General features: G+C 36.9%; 1 protein-coding gene across 6 annotated transcripts; it reads left to right on the forward strand.

The window, feature by feature from the left end:
* Positions 1–240: 240 nt before the first annotated feature.
* LOC128698257 (inositol monophosphatase 1) lies at positions 241–21,230 on the forward strand. 6 transcript variants are annotated; one of them, XM_053790446.2, is made up of 7 exons: positions 241–385; positions 2,302–2,435; positions 3,900–4,159; positions 5,806–5,911; positions 8,458–8,609; positions 18,280–18,453; positions 19,012–21,230. In XM_053790446.2, the coding sequence occupies exons 1-6, from the start codon at positions 320–322 to the stop codon at positions 18,393–18,395; spliced, it is 834 nt and encodes a 277-aa protein (XP_053646421.1). In that variant the 5' UTR covers positions 241–319; the 3' UTR covers positions 18,396–18,453; positions 19,012–21,230. The 6 variants fall into 6 exon arrangements, with proteins under 6 accessions (XP_053646421.1, XP_053646418.1, XP_053646422.1 ...); XM_053790443.2 differs by lacking the exon at positions 8,458–8,609 and adding an exon at positions 11,485–11,636; XM_053790447.2 differs by lacking the exon at positions 8,458–8,609 and adding an exon at positions 14,011–14,162.
* Positions 21,231–21,384: the final 154 nt, after the last annotated feature.

Genomic DNA, 21,384 nt, shown 5'->3' on the forward strand with positions numbered 1-21,384 from the left:
GTATTTAGTCACTTAGCCATAATACCAACTTACCTCATAATTTGTGATATTTTAAAATAAAGAATTAAACTAAGTTTGCCCGAAATGCCTAGCCATGCTAGGTGTTCTAGTGGTACACTGTAATCATTATTTAACTACATGTAAACCACACAACAACCAAATTCTGTAAATTCAACATTGTAATCTTTATAGAGAATAAACTTTGAAAAATTTGTACTTAATTAAACTTTACGATTTGATTTTGCTTACGTGACGGAAGCTTCAGTTGCCAGTAAAACCTGAGGACAACAGGAGGTATTGATCTACGCAAGTGATAGTAATGGCGAATGTTGAGCCACAAGAATGCTTATCAGTTGCCTTGAAGCTGGTCAAGCAAGCCGGTGATGTGAGTGTTGTGATCTTGGACATCCAGGTTTAGTTAGTTTATTATGGACCCCATAGACGTCCTGTGGGTGGTAGTCAAAATATTACAGAGTTACATAATGGGCCCAGGGACTGGACCCCCAAAGTTTTGATAGCTGAACTAGGTACATTATTATTATTATAATCAAAAAGAAGCGCTAAGCCACAAGGACTATACAGCTGAACTAGGTACAAAGGTAATGAAAGTCACAAGTTCCAGGAATATAGTAATTATAAGTTTGTGGGATGGTAAGCCAGTCAGTGAAGGCTGATGGGTTGGTGACGGTGAATAAATATGGCTTATTTATTGAGTCGCCATACGTGATTTGAAGCTTATTTCAATGGTTGTTGTGCAGTCAGTTGTGTTGAATATACTGGTGATAGTTGATAATGTGTGTGTATATAGTATGCCATTGCTGTCAGCTAGGTATGTATAAGTTGTATTAAGAACATCAATGGAAATAAGTCACTGACATCTTTGGGTTATCCTGGTGGGTAATTTGCATGATAATTTGTGTAACTGTATGTGTACCTGTACCTATTTATCATGCATGTGTAGAAATAGATTTATATTAGTTATTATTAACATTATTTATATTATTATTATAAGCAAGTGATGGAAATAAGTCATTTTGACCTCTTTGGGTGGTTATCCTAAGGTTTGTGATAATTGTACTTATGTGTACCTCTTAAAACTTTCTTACAGTGACAGCTAATAATGGCGGCTGAAAGTCAGGTCGACAACTTATAGGTTAGTGGTGATGGATGACAGGTCAGCATCTGACAGCTAATAACCAACAACTAATAGACTAACAATAGTTGATGGGCCACTGATGGTTGATAGAACTAATAAGTTTATTTAGGTACAGGTACACATAAGTGCAATTATCATACATAGTGTAAATTACCTGGCTCTCCCTTGATTGTAATACTGTACTTAAAGTAAAGAGAATTTAAACACATTCTTTGATATACTTGGAACTCCTCAAATCTTATTTATTTTAAATTTTGCCTGCTAAATCATGTGACTGAGTTTCTCCCAAGTCTTCAGATCATGTGTAAATTATGTAATTTTTGTGCTTATTTCAAGTTACAAGCCATTACCTTTGGTGCCCCATGACCTGGTCGCTAAAGATCTTGCTTCACATGGCGAGGGTCTGCATTCGATTCCCAGAGCAGGTAGAAACATTTGGCGTGTTTCTTTACACCAGTTGTCTATGTTCACCCATCAGTAAAATGGGTACCCTGGAGTTAATTGACTGGTGTGGGTCACATCCTGGGACAAGGACCTAATTTGCCCGAAATGCTGAAATGTCATTTCAGAGCCTGGCACTACATAAAGTACATTACTATTGGTAATAATTGAGTATTGATCCCCAGTATAATTTGGCAAGAAATTATAATTTAAGTTGTCCAGTGCTAAGTAAGCTCTGCCCTGGAAATTGTTTTATGTTATGCAAAAACAGCAAAACCTAACACAGCCTAATGTAACCTAACATAACAGAGCTTAACTTATCAGCAGAAATGTAACTGGTATGTCTTTAACTTTATCTGTGAGTGGCAGGTGCATAAAGGGATTCAAATACTAACCATTGATTAGCCCTGTTAAGTCATTCGTGTCAAAATATGTAAAGGTATAATTTTTCTGATATCTCCCCAAATTTGCACAAGAAATAACAGTTTATTCTGTGGTGTAGATTGGTTTTATCATAAAATATTCACTAATACCCAAGTTCTGCCAAGAACCAACATTCAGTAATACCCTTAATATTATTAGTAGTATTATTTTTATTACAGCTGTTGTTATTATTATTATGGTACTGTTATTTTATTGTGGCATTATTATTGTTATATTTGTGATAAATTTAAATTAAGTTTTAATAATTTTTTTCATCTCAGCTTGTGCGTGATGCCATCAAAAAGAAAAAAAATATTGAGATGAAGAGTTCAGCTGTGGACCTTGTAACGGAGACAGACAAGGCAGTAGAAAAGCTGCTGATAACTGGCTTGTCTAGTGCCTTCCCAGACCACAAGTTAGTACCTACATACTGTGTATATATCTTTTATTTCTAATAGTCTATTTATTTGTTCTGTCTTTGTGTCTTGCTAGGGATTCCTGAGGGATACCTGAAGAAAATTTCTGTGGGTCAATGCCTCCGCAGCCTGATCTCAGGCCAGGCCGTGGAGGCCATGGGTTATTTGTGCACAAGTATACCCAGTGAGCAGTAATTAAAATAATCGTAATGCAGTACAGTATACAGGGTGTCCACAAAAGCGCTCCCTGATTTCAAACAGTTATAACATGTAACTTTATTATAATAATCTTTCACAGTTAATAGCTTCAGATGCAGGATTGCATTCAGTTTAATGTGGTATAGGGTAGCATTAAAGGCACTCAATGTGCGCTCCTCTGGTTGCTCGGCAAACAATCTGTGTGATAGTCTAGTTAGGTCCAGACGCTCTGCAGCATATCTGGAGTTATCATGCGAACTGCATCAGTGATCACAATTTTCAGCTCCTCCAGGGTTGCAGGTAGTGGTGATACGTAAACTGTGCTCTTCACATACCCCCAAAGAAAGAAGTCACAAACAGTTAGGTCCGGTGACCTCTGCACGTGGCCTGCGAGGCCACCAGACCTAACTGTTTGTGACTTTTCTTTGGGGGTACGTGAAGAGCACAGTTTACGTACCACCACTACCTGCAACACTGGAGGAGCTGAAAATTGCGATCACTGGTCACAGACCGGGCCGCGGGGGCGTTGACCCCCGGAACTCTCCAGGTAAACTGAAGCAGTTTGCATGATAACTCCAGATATGCTGCAGAGCGCCTGGACCGAACTGGACTATCGCATCGATGTTTGCCGAGCAACCAGAGGGGCATACACTGAATGCCTTTAATATTACCCTATACCACATGAGACTGAATGAAATCCTGCATCTGAAGCTACTAACTGCGAAAGATTATTACAAAAAAAATTACATGTTATACCTGTTTGAAATCAGCGAGTGTTTGCACAGAGGCAAGAAATTTACGGCATAGCTGCAGTATAAGTTTATTCAGGTAAAGGTACACATAAATACAGTTATATAAATTATTCATAGCAGCACATATGTAGATTACCTACGATAACCCAAAAAAGTCAGAGTGACTTATTTCCATTGGGTACAGTCAGAGCCAGATTAAAATTTTGGAAGTCCCTGGGCTACAGGCACTTTAAGGCCTCCAGTGATATTTTCAAAAGGAAAAAAAGTTAAAGAAATATTAAATATATTTTTACAAGGCTAACCACAATTAAAATTCAGCAGCAGTCACTAACTATGAACACTTTTCACTTAATCTCTGGAGGCCCTCTAGCTGGTGGAGGCCCCTGGGCTTCAGCCCCTGAAATCCATCTTTATCCAGCCCTGGGTACAGTCACTAATATATTTTACTGATCTGCATTAATGATTGTCTCTAGTATAAAACACTTTTTAACAGTATTGCATTTAATTTCTTAGATTCATCGGTGAGGAATCTGTGGCAGGTGGAGAAAAATGTGTCCTTACGGATGAGCCAACTTGGATTATTGACCCTGTAGATGGGACAATGAATTTTGTACACAGTTTCCCATACACTTGCATCTCAGTGGCTCTGTGGGTAAATAAAGATGCTGAAGTAGGCATTGTGTATAACCCAATACTGGAACACATGTTTACTGCTCTGAAAGGCCAGGGTGCATACTTGAATGATGAGAAAATTTCAGCATCAGGAGAAACAGGTATGTTAATTGGTGTAAATTAATTTGGGCCACATATGTAGCATATGTATATGTATAGTAGTACCAACACTCTTATATGGATGTGAAGCTTGGGTGGTAAATGCAGCAGCGAGGAGACGGTTGGAGGCAGTGGAGATGTCCTGTCTAAGGGCAATGTGTGGTGTAAATATGCAGAAAATTCGGAGTGTGGAAATTAGGAGAAGGTGTGGAGTTAATAAAAGTATTAGTCAGAGGGCAGAAGAGGGGTTGTTGAGGTGGTTTGGTCATTTAGAGAGAATGGATCAAAGTAGAATGACATGGAAAGCATATAAATCGATAGGGGAAGGAAGGAGGGGTAGGGGTCGTCCTCGAAAGGGTTGGAAAGAGGGGGTAAAGGAGGTTTTATGGGCAAGGGGCTTGGACTTCCAGCAAGCGTGCATGAGCGTGTTAGATAGGAGTGAATGGAGACGAATGATACTTGGGACCTGACGATATGTTGGAGTGTGAGCAGGGTAATATTTAGTGAAAGGATTCAGGGAAAGCGGTTATTTTCATATAGTCGGACTTGAGTCCTGGAAATGGTAAGTACAATGCCTGCACTTTAAAGGAGGGGTTTGGGATATTGGCAGTTTGGAGGGATATGTTGTGTATCTTTATATGTATATGCTTCTAAACTGTTGTATTCTGAGCACCTCTGCAAAAGCAGTGATAATGTGTGAGTGTGGTGAAAGTGTTGAATGATGATGAAAGTATTTTCTTTTTGGGGATTTTCTTTCTTTTTTGGGTCACCCTGCCTCGGTGGGAGACGGCCGACTTGTTGAAAAAAAAAAAAATGTAGCAGAAAGATCAGTGGCAACTCAGACTAATTTGGCTAACAGTCAGTTGTCTACAGCTATCTGTGAAGAGCCTCTTCTTTTTATCCATTCAAAAGGTGGGCCTTGATACCACTAATGGGCTCTTGATCTGAGGAATTGGAGGTAGTCTTCCCTTGAATTAAACCTGATTGCCTTCCATTACCCAGGTCCTACATGTGTGTTCCCTCTTATGTTTAGCACTTCTCTGTGATGATGATAAATAATTCTGTTGGCAGTGTTTTATTATTTTATATATGAAATATTTGTTCTTATTTTTTTTATTATTAACACATTTGTCATTTCCCATGTAGGTAAGGTGGCCCAGAAAAGGAAAACTTTAACCATCATTCACTCCATCACTGTCTTGCCAGAGGCACATTTACGCTACAGTTATAAAATTGCAACATTAACACCCCCTCCTTCAGAGTTCAGGCACTGTACTTCCTACCTCCAGGACTCGAGTCTGGCCTGCTGGCTTCCTTGAATCCCTTCATGAATATTACCCTGCTCACACTCCAACAGCACGTCAAGTTCTAAAAACCATTTGTCTCCATTCACTCCTATCTAACGTGCTCACACGTGCTTGCTGGAAGTCCAAGCTCCTATCACACAAAACCACCTTTACCCCCTCCCTCCAACCTTTCGTAGGCCAACCTCTATCCCACCTTCCCTCCACAATAGATTTATACACTCTCGAAGTGTGATGATAATCAACCTTATCGCTCCCTACTCCTCTCTCTCCTGCCTCCTTCCCTTTCTAATTTCCCTCACTCCTTCCTATCAGTACTATATTATATTTTTGTTTAATTTCAGACCTGAGTAAAGCCCTTGTATTTTCTGAAATGGGAACAAGTCATGACCCTGAAAAGGTGGATACAGTAATAACCAACATTACAACACTGTTGACAAAAGTCCATGGGTAAGCCTATATTTTTTTACCCTTTGTTAAACCTGTATTTATAATACCAATAATAATAATTATTTTATAATTTTATTATCACACTGGCCGATTTCCACCAAGGCAGGGTGGCCCGAAAAAGAAAAACTTTCACCATCATTCACTCCATCACTGTCTTGCCAGAAGGGTGCTTTACGCTACAGTTTTTAAACTGCAACATTAACACCCCTCCATCAGAGTGCAGGCACTGTACTTCCCATCTCCAGGACTCGAGTCCGGCCTGCCGGTTTCCCTGAACCCCTTCATAAATGTTACTTTGCTCACACTCCAACAGCACGTCAAGTATTAAAACCATTTGTCTCTATTCACTCCTATCAAACAAGCTCATGCATGCCTGCTGGAAGTCCAAGCCCCTCGCACACAAAACCTCATTTACCCCCTCCCTCCAACCTTTCCTAGGCCGACCCCTACCCCGCCTTCCTTCCACTACAGACTGATACACTCTTGAAGTCGCTCTGTTTTGCTCCATTCTCTCTACATGTCCGAACCACCTCAACAACCCTTCCTCAGCCCTCTGGACAACAGTTTTGGTAATCCCGCACCTCCTCCTAACTTCCAAACTACGAATTCTCTGCATTATATTCACACCACACATTGCTCTCAGACATGACATCTCCACTGCCTCCAGCCTTCTCCTCGCTGCAACATTCATCACCCATGCTTCACACCCATATAAGAGCGTTGGTAAAACTATACTCTCATACATTCCCCTCTTTGCCTCCAAGGACAAAGTTCTTTGTCTCCACAGACTCCTAAGTTCACCACTCGCCCTTTTCCCCTCATCAATTCTATGATTCACCTCATCTTTCATAGACCCATCCGCTGACATGTCCACTCCCAAATATCTGAATACATTCACCTCCTCCATACTCTCTCCCTCCAATCTGATATCCAATCTTTCATCATCTTTTTATCCTCATAACCTTACTCTTTCCTGTATTCACTTTTAATTTTCTTCTTTTGCACACCTACCAAATTCATCCACCAATCTCTGCAACTTCTCTTCAGAATCTCCCAAGAGCACAGTGTCATCAGCAAAGAGCAACTGTGACAACTCCCACTTTGTGTGTGATTCTTTATCTTTTAACTCCACGCCTCTTGCTAAGACCCTCGCATTTACTTCTCTTACAACCCCATCTATAAATATATTAAACAACCACGGTGACATCACACATCCTTGTCTAAGGCCTACTTTTACTGGGAAATAATTTCCCTCTTTCCTACATACTCTAGCTTGAGCCTCACTATCCTCGTAAAAACTCTTCACTGCTTTCAGTAACCTACCTCCTACACCATACACCTGCAACATCTGCCACATTGCCCCCCTATCCACCCTGTCATATGCCTTTTCCAAATCCATAAATGCCACAAAGACCTCTTTAGCTTTATCTAAATACTGTTCACTTATATGTTTCACTGTAAACACCTGGTCCACACACCCCCTACCTTTCCTAAAGCCTCCTTGTTCATCTGCTATCCTATTCTCCGTCTTACTCTTAATTCTTTCAATAATAACTCTACCATACACTTTACCAGGTATACTCAACAGACTTATCCCCCTATAATTTTTGCGTAATAATAATGATACTAATAATACCAATAAAAAAATAGTTATTATTGTTTTAGGTTAGCTTATGTAATTCATACATTGAAAAGCCCATAAATTATAATTAAACTACTTCTATAATTGTTTTTCCTGTAGTAAACTGTGTAATTATAGTGTATATTATATATACAGTAGTATATAGTTCATTTTATAAAGTATACATGCAGTTTTCATTAATACATTATTATTATAATCAAAAAGAAGCGCTAAGCCACAAGGACTATACAGCTTTCATTAATACAATGTACAGTAATTTCAGGTGATTGAAACTCGCTATTTAATAAGACAGCCAGTATCACTGTTATATCCATTAGCTGTTTCTCATGTACTGATTTCACCACTGGTACAACCACTCCATAAAATACAGGTCAGTGAACTGACGTAAATTTGTATTGGTACAGTGTCTATAATTATATGCTAGGTAAAGATTTAAGAACAGTAGTATATAAATTTAATGATTACTTTTCTTTTTTTTTTTCTTTTTTTTTTAACAAGTCGGCCATCTCCCGCTGAGGCAGATTATTTTTGTATTGTAATTATATAAAAAATGCAGCAATTTGAATATAAAACTAACTGCTGTAACTTCTTTGTATGTTTTATAAGAAATTATTTTTTAGTTATTTTATTATTTTTTCACATTTTTCTCTTCAGCTGGAATATGCTGGAAGCCTGGATATGACCTATCATAATGATACTACTACTGTCTTGTTAAATAGTCATTTTCAATAATTTACGTTGTGAAAATATAATAAGTAAATTTTTTTAATTGAAATGCAATAGAATATGATGAATTAGACCAGTTATCAATATTCACTATAGAATATACAGCCTATCTTAGGTCCAATAGTTGAAAAAAGATGGAAACAGTTTCTCGAGAAATGATGTGCTGCATTGTGTGAAGGTGCCGCACCATGGGCTGTGCTGCCTTACACATGTCTCATGTGGCTCGGGGGGCAGCAGACGCTAACTATACCATGGGTGTCCACTGCTGGGATATTGCAGCAGGTTCTTTATTGGTAAAGGAAGCTGGAGGAGTGGTTATTGACACTGCAGGTATCTATACAGTTATTGGGTTTTGTGACTGCAACACTGCCTCTCATACAATACTACTCACATTTTGCAAATAACCAACAGATTGTAGATGAAATTAGATAGCATTTCAGTCTGTCCTGGACCATTGCCAATATTATTTAGTTTCATCTTCAGTTTATGGGTAGCTGTAAATACTATAAAGCTTAATGGTATACAGTAGGTTATGGTTTCAGGAGCACAGCAAGCCTTCTCTAAATTGATTGCTTATGGGGTAGTTTCATGGTCTTCACTTGGATTTGTGTTACTTATTGTTACTATGTATTTCTCTGGTAAAATATCCTATATATCATATGGTGTGCTATATCTTCATTTTCTATCTCAGGCTGTATAAAGATGTATTCTAATGGACTAGATATATTTTGGTCATTGCATGGTCTAAGAAAGGTATTCTTGTATCTCATAAGCCTAGCCCTGTTTACCTCAGTGCATGTAGAAAAGGAATAGTACGGAGTGCAGCATAAATACTTAATGAAGTTAACCATCTAAATCAGTGTGAGGCTTCCTTTGAAAAAAGAAAATACTGCTTAACCCTTAAACTGTCCAAATGTAGATCTACGTTCGCACGTGTAGCGCTCCGAACGTAGATCTACTTTAGATTTTACATTGTTTTTTTTAACAAGTCGGTCGTCTCCCACCGAGGCAGGGTGACCCAAAAAAGAAAGAAAATCCCCAAAAAGAAAATACTTTCATCATCATTCAACACTTTCACCACACTCACACATTATCACTGCTTTTGCAGAGGTGCTCAGAATACAACAGTTTAGAAGCATATACGTATAAAGATGCACAACATATCCCTCCAAACTGCCAATATCCCAAACCCCTCCTTTAAAGTGCAGGCATTGTACTTCCCATTTCCAGGACTCAAGTCCGACTATATGAAAATAACCGGTTTCCCTGAATCCCTTCACTAAATATTACCCTGCTCACACTCCAACAGATCGTCAGGTCCCAAGTATCATTCGTCTCCATTCACTCCTATCTAACACGCTCATGCACGCTTGCTGGAAGTCCAAGCCCCTTGCCCATAAAACCTCCTTTACCCCCTCTTTCCAACCCTTTCGAGGACGACCCCTACCCCTCCTTCCTTCCCCTATCGATTTATATGCTTTCCATGTCATTCTACTTTGATCCATTCTCTCTAAATGACCAAACCACCTCAACAACCCCTCTTCTGCCCTCTGACTAATACTTTTATTAACTCCACACCTTCTCCTAATTTCCACACTATGAATTTTCTGCATAATATTTACACCACACATTGCCCTTAGACAGGACATCTCCACTGCCTCCAACCGTCTCCTCGCTGCTGCATTTACCACCCAAGCTTCACATCCATATAAGAGTGTTGGTACTACTATACTTTCATACATTCCCTTCTTTGCCTCCATAGATAACGTTTTTTGACTCCACATATACCTCAACGCACCACTCACCTTTTTTCCCTCATCAATTCTATGATTAACCTCATCCTTCATAAATCCACCCGCCGACACGTCAACTCCCAAGTATCTGAAAACATTCACTTCTTCCATACTCCTCCTCCCCAATTTGATATCCAATTTTTCTTTATCTAAATCATTTGATACCCTCATCACCTTACTCTTTTCTATGTTCACTTTCAACTTTCTACCTTTACACACATTCTCAAACTCATCCACTAACCTTTGCAATTTTTCTTTAGAATCTCCCATAAGCACAGTATCATCTGCAAAAAGTAACTGTGTCAATTCCCATTTTGAATTTGATTCCCCATAATTTAATCCCACCCCTCTCCCGAACACCCTAGCATTTACTTCTTTTACAACCCCATCTATAAATATATTAAACAACCATGGTGACATTACACATCCCTGTCTAAGACCTACTTTTACCGGGAAGTATTCTCCCTCTCTTCTACACACCCTAACCAGAGCCTCACTTATGTAAAAAAAAATATATATATATATCTACGTTCGGAGTGCTACGTGTGCAAACGTAGATCTATGTTTGGACAGTCTAAGGGTTAAAGTTTGAAGCCAAGCAGAAGATGTATTCTCAAGTTATCACACTGAATATACAAATTCCAGGTTTATTACCTCTGTTAGTAAATTGGCAAATTTACACCTACACAGTCTAAACATAAAAATGTCACCTTCATAAGATTCATCATCTATTAAGGATTGAAGCAATTCAGAAGCAGCATACTAAAGTTACTTCACAAAAAAAAAAGATTACACTATTTCAGAAATAAAATTGGCACCTACACGTTCCCATAACAGTCCTGGCCTTCTAAGTAGGGTACACTAGCGATGACAGTTTGAAGCCTGTTAGAAGAGTCTTAAGTTATTGCATGGAAGTAAAATCTGGAAATGGTCTACATAAAAGTGTCTAGAGGGGACATGCACCTGCCAGTAGTTGTACAAGTCTTTCCCAAGTTACAGCACACCAGTTTTGAAAACTTGAGGTGATTTGTACGAGGTGTTCTCAAGTTATAAATGAAATTGGAGGAAGAAAAAAATTCAGGCAACCACTTAACAGTACCCCTTAAGGAATACATAATCGTGCAGCATATAGCATGTGCAATATACAGATTTCTTCTTACATATATTTGCCCAGTTGGTTTCAAATTTTTCATCAATCAGTACTTATGACACTTAAATCTAAACTTATACTATTTAGTGCCCTAGATTTTGCGAAAATATAATATCGATATATATGTGAAACCAGGTGCAGTCAAATATTTAGTGACACTATACAGCATCTGAAACCAGGTGAAGTCGCAAATACGGTAGTTATTTGATTTACAGCATCTGAACCAGGCAAAGTTGTAAATAGTTATTGACTTGATTTACAGCATTCGTGGAACAGGTTCAGCTGCTCTTTCCATGATGAGTGTAGCAGCTGGTTGGTGTGATGCTTTCTATCACTATAAATTGTGCTGTTGGGACATGGCTGCTGGGTACCTGATCATTAGGGAAGCTGGGGGGTATTTGTGCGACCCACAAGGTTGGTGGTCTTACAACACTGTGCTCTATGAACTGCTTCTCTAGGAATTTTCTATTACTTTTGTTTTTGCTGTTACCCAAATTATGATTTAATTTTTTCCTAATCTTTATACAACTGGTTTTAATTTAACCACTTGCATGTGTAGTAGTTTAGAATTATAAATTTGTGTATATTATAGGGTCCTCCTCAGAGTTATATTGCAAACTGAATTTTTGAAAGAATCAATACAGGTTTACACTATTATATTATAAGAATATCAGTCGTCAGTTGATAATCAGAACTAAGGAAGATGGTTTTTTTGCCTTTGATCCTATCTTTTAGTCACAGTTCCATGTATTACCCTGTGGTTTGCTTTCTCTAACTCTCATTTACTTTCTTAGTCTTGGTCTACACCTCTCTTTATTGCTTACATGTGGCCACAGTCGGCTTAGCATACAAATCATTAGCATATCAGTTTATCTTTTCACTAAAATTGCTCTTAGTAGAGGAAAATTATAATGACATTTTGGTCTGTCCTGGACTATTATCAAATCACAAATGGGGTACAAAGATCCCTAATGATTGAAATACTTAACCAAGAGTGATGTGTGGTATGGCTTGATAGCACAGATGTTAGTGTCTTGAAATAGACTGTTTCATGGTAGTGAGTTTGATTATTGCTCTATATTTGTACATAATTTGAAAAGCAGAAAAAGTTCAGGTTGTAAAATGCTTAGCTTTTGTAACCTTTCTCAATGATGGGTTCACTCACATTGTTTGAGCACTACTTGATATTAATGCATACATTTTGAAATCCTGAAATATCAGTACATCCTTTTGAAATCCTGATATAAATCAGGTTGAAAATATTTTGCATTTGTATTCTTAATGGTGGGCTTAGTTCAGCTTCAGAATATTATTGTATGATTTGGAAAGCTGGGCTAAAGTGCCTTAGCCCAAGGATATCTAGTTGTGTTCAGCCTGGAATGACTTGATTGTTAGATGACACTATCATAGGTAGTGGAACGTCACAGGATGGACTTGAACCCCATTTGATGCTATTATTTTCTCGTATATACATACATTGTACAAGTAGAGCATTTTTAGTAGTATACAGATAGATGGCTTATTGTTCAGTGCAGTATTAGTATATGGTATGGGGTTTCATTTTTGTGGAAAATAAATTTTTAAATTTATTAAGCAGTCCTCAGTATTTTAAATTTATCTATATTTATAATCATTTTCTTAAGAATGGGAAATTTCCAGAGGAAACAAGGTCTCGGGAAAGTAGTTATTGTGCATTACTGTATTCTATTCATCAAAGAAATAGGACCTATTTGGGATCCAGTTTATTAGTATGTGCATAAAAATATACAGTATTTTAACTAAATACAAAATGGGAAGTGACAGTTACATTTTGCTGATGATGCTGTGCTTATGGGAGATTCTAAAGAAAATTTGCAAAGGCTAGTGGATGAATTTGGGAGTGTGTGTAAAGGTAGAAAGTTGAAAGTGAACATAGAAAAGAGTAAGGTGATGAGGGTATCAAATGATTTAGATAAAGAAAAATTGGATATCAAATTGGGGAGCAGGAGTATGGAAGAAGTGAATGTTTTCAGATATTTGGGAGTTGACGTGTCAGTGGATGGATTTATGAAGGACGAGTTTAATCATAGAATTGATGAAGAAAAAAAGGCGAGTGGTGCGTTGAGGTATATGTGGAGACAAAAAAATGTAATCTATGGAGGCAGAGAAGGGAATGTATGAAAGTATAGTAGTACAAACACACTTATATGGGTGTGAAGCTTGGGTTGTAAATACTGCAGCAAGGAGGTGGTTGGAGGCAGTGGAGATGTCCTGTCTAAGGGCAATGTGTGGTGTAAATATGCAGAAAATTTGGATTGTGGAAATTAGAAGGTGTGGAGTTAATAAAATTATTAGTCAGAGGGCTGAATGGGGTTGTTGAGGTGGTTTGGTCATTTAGAGAGAATGGATCAAAGTAGAATGACCTGATGAGCTGTTGGAGTGTGAGCAGGGTAATATTTAGTGAAGGGATTCAGGGAAACTGGTTATTTTATATAGCCGGACTCGAGTCCTGGAAATGGGAGGTACAGTGCCTGCACTTTAAAGGAGGGGTTTGGGATATTGGCAGTTTGGAGGGATATGTTGTGTATCTTTATACACATGTGCTTCTAAACTGTTGTATTCTGAGCACCTCTGCAAAAACAGTGATTGTGTGTGAGTGATGTGAAAGTGTTGAATGATGATGAAAGTATTTTCTTTTTGGGGATTTTCTTTCTTTTTGGTCACCCTGCCTCGGTGGGAGATGGCCGACTTGTTAAAAAAAAAAAAACTCAGTTTAACATATATACAGTGCATTACTCATGACTTGCAGTTTTCGAAGTGTAGGATCATCTGCTCTTACAATAGTGAGTGTAGCAGCGGGTTGGGCAGATGCCTTTTTTCATTCTGGTTTGTGTTGTTGGGACTCGGCTGCTGGATACCTGATACTGAGGGAGGCTGGGGGATATATTTGCGACACTAAAGGTTGGTAGTTCCTTTAATACCCAGTTTTGTGGGAAAGATTGATGAGAATGTAGATACATAAATGGTTTAGAGAACTGACAAGTTGATAAATTAGACACACATGCAACATTTGGGTATCTTTATTGTGGAAACATTTTGCCACATAGTGGCTTCATCAGCCCAGTACTAAGATGAATGGTGAAGTGCAGGAGTTTGAGGTAATCATTCCTACACCCTGAAGTTGATGTAAGTGTTGCACATGTGCATAATCTATCAACACTGATGAGAATGCTTATACTTAAATTTTAGCTTGCTTTCTTGCTATAAATATAAATGGGTCAGTTTATATAGAAAAAGTTCCATGTTTATTGTACCATTGACTTGTATTTCTCAGTGAAACTACAGAGTGATCATTCTCATTATTCACTTATTACCATTTTTTTATGGCAATATTATAATTAAGTTACTTAGGGTGTTAGTGTAACTGTTCTATTTCTAAGCTTAAAATATAAAATAAATTATATCAAGTAAGTTTATATTTAATTTAAAATTCTGCACCCAACCCAAGCTGCATAACACACTAAATTTGCTAATTGCTTTTATTATGCCAAACTCAGTGATGTCTAATTAAATTAATATTAACTTTATCTTACGAACAGGAAAATTTTGCAGGCAGAAAATTCAGTCGTGTGCTTTAAAGTTGATAGGGTTCACTATATACAAGTTAGTCTCACTTACAATTTACAAAAGGCATTAATTTAAGTTAAGTAGTTAATAATACAATTTTTTTTTTAATGCACTGGTCATCTCCCATGAGGCAGGGTGACCTGAAAAAGAAGAAATGAAAGTGTTTATTCTTTTCACGTATAGTAATTTGTACAGGAGAAGGGGTTATACTAGTCTTTCTCTCAGCATATTAGTTGCCTCTTATGACACCTATGGCTTACAGAGGAAGGATTCTTCTCCACTTCCCCATGGAGTAATAATATAAATACTGTGGTCAGTTAGAGACAACTCTGATTTATCTACCAGAAGCAATGGCAATTTTTTTTTAGCTTGAGAATTACTTTGTGTAGATTTTATTGTTGTACCTATGGAGAGTGCAGTTATGCAGAAAACTACCAAAGTTAAAAAAAATGGAAGATGCATGAGGTATTGCAAATTGGAGAAAGAATTTGTAATTTGTTGTCTGTGGATTGTACACTGTCATCTGGAAAGAAGCCAGTAAAACCTTTCAATAATATTCAGCATTACAATACCCTCCGACGTTACTCTCCCACGTTTAGATCATATCTTGTAATTTTATTTTATATATGTGGATGGGAGGTAGAATGTTTCATGCTGGCATTTGCATTACGCAACATTATGGTATGTCTTTCCTTCTTTCATTATTTCTCTCCTCCTCTTTGTTGTCCTTAGAATTAGTGCAGTTGGCCACTTTCACCTCTCCATTTTCTTCCACACAGTCATCACTAATACATAATAGTAAATCACTATGCACTGTTCCTATAAAAATAATATACAAACAGTTAGCAATGCCACTCAAGACAACATATCGATTTTTTCCTCATTTTAGAATCCGTGCCATGGGATCGTGCACCTTGAATATGTGTCATGTAGCTCTGGGTGGTGTTGATGCCTGCTTTGAGTTTGGCATTCATAGCTGGGACACGGCAGCAGCTTACTTGGTCGTAAAGGAAGCAGGGGGAGTGATCATTGATACTGAGGGTATGTGATTGTGCTTGTTAGTGCTGCTTTAAAATACAGTACAGTATATGCTATTAACAGTGTTTGATACACTTTACTGTTGGGATACATATTGTATCATCACCTTGTTAAAATTTGCTTGATATATTAATTATAGAAAGCACATCACGTAGAGTAAGCATGGAATTTACGTTGACCCATTAATTTGTTGTGTAAATATTTATGTATGCTGTTTTTTAATTCAAAGTGAATTATGGTGCCATCTGTAGAGGGGTTTAACATATGCACATAATTGATTTTCACTCTCTTCTAATTTCTTGAATGATTTAAAAAATACAATGCAAATCTGTTGCATAGGTTTTAGGAAAATCCCTGGAAAGACTTCAGTGAACATTAATAAGGTTTCTGTAAATAGCTCACTTGTTAAACAGGAATATATACCTCCTGCCTGCATTTCATTAAATTCCATATACAGTAGGGTCCTGACTTAACGAGTTCTGAGTCATGGTGATCCGCATTTGTGATATTGGCACTTTAGATCAAATTATATACTTACAAATGCTAATTTGCAATTATGGTTATAGCAGATAGTAAAATGGTTTAAGAATTCTAGTTTTAATATTTACTATAGTATTTTCTTTGGGCTGTATAAATATTTTTTCTCAGTCACCTTTTTCCCAAATGCATTGGTATAGTGAAAGAGGTGCTGCTTACCCTTACACATCAGTAATGTTCTACATACTGTATTGTAGCTCTGTTTATCTGACGTGTACATTAATTAAACAGTGTTCATTACTATATGTAATTGACAAGGAACAGTACTGGCAAGACAGTGATGGAGTGAGTGATAAAAGAGTTTCTTCTTTTTCAGGTCACCCTGCCACGGTGGGAAATGGCCGATGTGTTAAAAAATAATATATGTTGAAAGAAATTAAATTATATATGGAATATTATGGCTTGGGAATGCATCTTCATTTATGACATGAGTATCAGAAGAAAAATATTTTTTGCTTTTTTGAGCACATTCATGTAAGTTGGGGCCCACTGTACTGTTTCAGCTAACAATAGTCAATAATGGAGTAGATTTAGCCTATAAGTGAGCTATTGAAGGTAAAGAACACGCCAAAGGGATAAAGTGAGAGAACACATAGACATGCAGTAAAGTGGGATAGGTAACTGATTAATTTCGATTAATGAATCTGCTTAGTACATACTTTACATGAAAATCCCAGTGAGTGTAGGTCTAATTAGTATTTTGTGTAAATTTAGCATGGCCAGGAACTATTTGAATACTGTAACATGTCTTAGTTTCATGAATGAATACAATAATTTATGTAGACCAAGATCGTAAATCACTTCATACCACCTATTTCTTATATTTTTTTCCTTGCTTGTTGTACAGCCAGATTCCAGAATTCATGTGCATCTTAATCCATGTGTCATTACTAGAGGCTGTTTCACAGCTTCATGCATTTTCATTTTTTATGAAGTGTCACTCCTAATTTAAATATAAACCATAGAATTTAATTTAAAATATACTCATTCTTTCTTATAAATCTCATTACAATATTCACCAGATTAGAGCAATATTGAAAGAGAGAGAACCAAAACAAGGGATTTTTCTGAAATATAGTTACATGCATTTAAAAACATGCATACAGAATTGTTTAATAATTCAGATGTGATATATCCTTATCTGCTGCTTCAGGATTCATGTCATCTTTGGGAACCTAACTCGCATGAATTCTGGGGGTACATCTGTACTCTTAAAATAATCATTGTGTCAAGTGTTTTAGGTGGCCAGAAAATCTGAGTAAAAAGCTTCTTTAACTGATACTTTCTTGATAATATCTAACATCTTCAAAGCACAGTACATATTAAACATATACAAACTTAAAATCATTGGTATTTTTTTTTTTTTTATAATTTAATTCCTTGCTGTAGTTTATGTACATATTGTATTAGAATACTGTATTTTGTATTCATAGGTGGCCAAGTACATTTTCTTACTCATTTCTTTAGAATTTTTTTCTCTTCAGTTCTTTTCCTCCATTTTTCTTAGCTTATTTTTAGAAAATCCTTGCTGAAGAAGATCCTGTTTGTTTTGATATAATTGTTTCAAAAATATATTGAAGCATGGGTAGAGGGTGTCACCAGTTTTCTTGTGTGTTACACTTTTGTACAACGTACTGAGGTAACATGTACATGCGGCTAGCATAATTTTAAAATGATTTGTATTGAAATTTTCCAGAAATGCAGTTCTAGAGATCTATTATATATTGATTTTAATATATCAGCATCTAATTGTACTATTTAACCATTGTTATAAATACATAAGTTCATATTCTTTTTGAAATGTACATTATAGGCAGAAAAATATGTTTACTATACTATATTGCTATGTATGAAGTATAATGAATTGTTGTAACAGGTGGCCCATTTGACTTAATGCGTCGGCGAGTACTGTGTGCTTCAACACAAGAATTAGCAGAGAAGATAGCTAAGCTCCTGAAGCAGTACCAACCAGAACGAGATGATGCTCATTAGTAATGAGGAATTTGTTGAAAATGGCAGTTTGAAGTCATAGCTTTTTTAGCCAAGCACTGTAAGTATTGTAATGTGTAATTGTCCCTTATAAATTAACCCTTGAGCAAGAAAAAGCTTTTATGATTGACAGTATATAAAAACATTTACTGTAATTGAATACAACTTTTTGATTTTGTATATTAATGAATATTGTTTACGTATTTGTGGTTTAGAAAGACATGTGAGCAAACACTAGGACGTATTTATTTGAAAACCTTTTGGTCCTGGGACCTTGATCCAGTGGAGGACCTACATTTTTGGGGCCCTGAAGCTTGAACTGTTATAGGGGTCCCTTTGCAACCCCTTCTCATAGAGTAACCCCAAAATTTTTAAGCCATATGGACTAAAGTCTCTTCTGGGGCCCCTCTGGGATTAGGGGCCCTGAGGCTTGAGCTTCATTAGTTTCATAGTAGATCTGCCCCTGCCTTGATCACTTCTAACCCTCAGAAGTGATCAAGGTCCCAGGACCAAAATGTTTTCTAATAAATGTGTCCTACTGTTTGCTTACATGTCTTTCTCAACCAATTTGTCAGTATCTAACACTGAGGTTTATAACAATATTTGCTTCTCCACACAGTCCCATCTCTGCAAACTACTGAAGACTTTACGTGTGTGAAGGCCTGGAGTATGGTTTTCAGAAATCCTTGACAAATTCACAAGGTTCTTTTTCCCCATGTGGTCATCATCTTCATGATGGATCATTCCCAGACAGAACAAGGAATTAAACTACTCTACTGTACTGTACACTGTTTGAATAGTTAATATATAAAAAACTAAATACTATACAATGAAACCTCGGTTTTCGAATTTAATTAGTTTTAGATGTCGATTTGACAACCAAAATCGACAACAACCTAAAGTAATTTTTCTCAGAAAGTATAATGTAAATTAGAATTAATCTCTTCCAGACCCCAAATGATAATGCAGTAATATATTAATAATGTAGTAATTACTACATACAATAATGTATAAAATTATACAGCACAGGGAAACTTGCTTTTTTACAAATAATGGTCACTGAAACACTATCACCCTGTAACTTGTTTTTCATTTATCCAAATCAACAAGAGTTTTTTAATCTCGGTAATTTGTGGCCTTTGCTTTAATATCACTTTCATGCCTTTGGCAACATCAACTGCTTAATTTTTTATCTTTGGTCCAAAATTGTGCTAATGGTAGACACATTTACCAAAAAGTTTTTCTATGTCAACCATGTGGAGCTGATCTTCATACTTACTAACTTCTTTTTTTAAACTCAACAGTGCTTTTTACAACTTTCTTTTTACTTTCATCTCTCTATCCTTCTTTGGACCCATGATTTATCTCGCAATAAAAAACAGTGCACCAAAACTGCAAAATAACAAAAAAAGTTCACAAGATGCACAATGAAAGCTCGAGAGATGTTTTCAGTATGCGAGTTAGTGGCAATACTGACTCATACCCATGCTCTCAACCAATTGTCCAATGCGCATTCTGTGAGCACGTGACCTGAGCCACTTTATCCTATTCTGTGCTCGAAAACTTATCCGTCAACAACCAAGAGAACATACGAAAACCAGGCTAACATGCACATATACACATACACATGATGCAATAAGATCACAGTAAACAAGTGATATCACAATATTCAGAACTGTGAAAAAATAGGGAAATTCCAAGCACTTTCATGATTTCTCACATTATCAAGTTACTGATAATGTGAGAAATCACTACAGCATTTGGATTTCACTATTTTTTTTCAGTGGTTGTTCTGCATATAGACATATATGTTTATATACACTTTAGTAATATTAGCAAAGTGAAAAGTAAATAAATATGTACCATGTATACAGTATTTTGGTATTACTGTTATTCAGATGGTCATCTGGGAAAGGATCTCATAGTTACAAACATAGGTTTATAAATATGTTAACCCTTTCGCTGTCCAGACCCACAATGAAACTTGCTCTCTAGTGTCCAAAAATACCCCCCCTCCCCCTTCCAAAAAAAAAAAAATTGTCTGAAATAGTAGACAATTTTTTTCTGAAGGTATTGCCACCAAGAGTATGAAATTTGATGGAAAGTTCACAGAATTATGCAAGTGTAAACGTCTTCCATTCTATCAAATGATACCAAGAAAGAGCCAATAAAACAAAAACTATCCAACACAACACCACAAAGTCATTATTTTAAACCACGCACACCTTCAGATTTGTTTTTTCCATCGTGAACCGCATGAGGCAGGATTGTTTATATATGGTGCACATGTACTGCACAGACCTATTCTCTCATGTCTATGCCAAAATTTACCACTCACAGCTTATCTAAGTAAGCTACACTCATGATGTAGAACTATGTCAGGGACCTTGGCCTCAATGACCTAGAGCTATGTGATGGACAGCGAAAGGGTTGAAGTCCTGTTTCATGGTACTGCATAAATATTTATTATCATAATAATGTTTAGTACCACTTATCACTGTTATTTGGCAATTGAGAGTTTCAGTACATTCTGTTAAAACATGAAGGGTACACAAAAATAACATAAGATATTTCCTCTTTGTAAATTATACAATATGAAAAATATACCAGGATAGTGTTAAAAATTCTATTGAGACAAAGCAGTGTCTGTGTTGTTCGTAAATACTATACATTGCGAGTGTCTTGTGTCCAGGCCTTTATTTGTCTGTTAATATTTAATATTTTAATAATTTTTTTATATTAATCATTCCCTCTCCCTCTTGCTACCCAATACCCCTGCAACCTTCCCTGCCCCGCTGCGCTGTAACACCCTTGTAGGTTCAGCACTTCTTTTTTATTTTTTTTTTTTTTTTTTTTTTTTTTATCACACCGGCCGATTCCCACCAAGGCAGGGTGGCCCGAAAAAGAAAAACTTTCACCATCATTCACTCCATCACTGTCTTGCCAGAAGGGTGCTTTACACTACAGTTTTTAAACTGCAACATTAACACCC

Source organism: Cherax quadricarinatus, chromosome 63 (assembly GCF_038502225.1).
Source record: "Cherax quadricarinatus isolate ZL_2023a chromosome 63, ASM3850222v1, whole genome shotgun sequence".
NCBI lineage: Eukaryota > Metazoa > Arthropoda > Malacostraca > Decapoda > Parastacidae > Cherax > Cherax quadricarinatus.

Excerpts from the sequence above, each read along its gene's own strand:
- LOC128698257 (XM_053790446.2), top strand. The coding sequence starts at position 320 with ATGGCGAATGTTGAGCCACAAGAATGCTTATCAGTTGCCTTGAAGCTG. Across the intron at positions 4,160-5,805 it reads TTCAGCATCAGGAGAAACAG|ACCTGAGTAAAGCCCTTGTA; the intron begins GTATGTTAATTG and ends GTTTAATTTCAG. Across the intron at positions 8,610-18,279 it reads AGTGGTTATTGACACTGCAG|GTGGCCCATTTGACTTAATG; the intron begins GTATCTATACAG and ends TTGTTGTAACAG.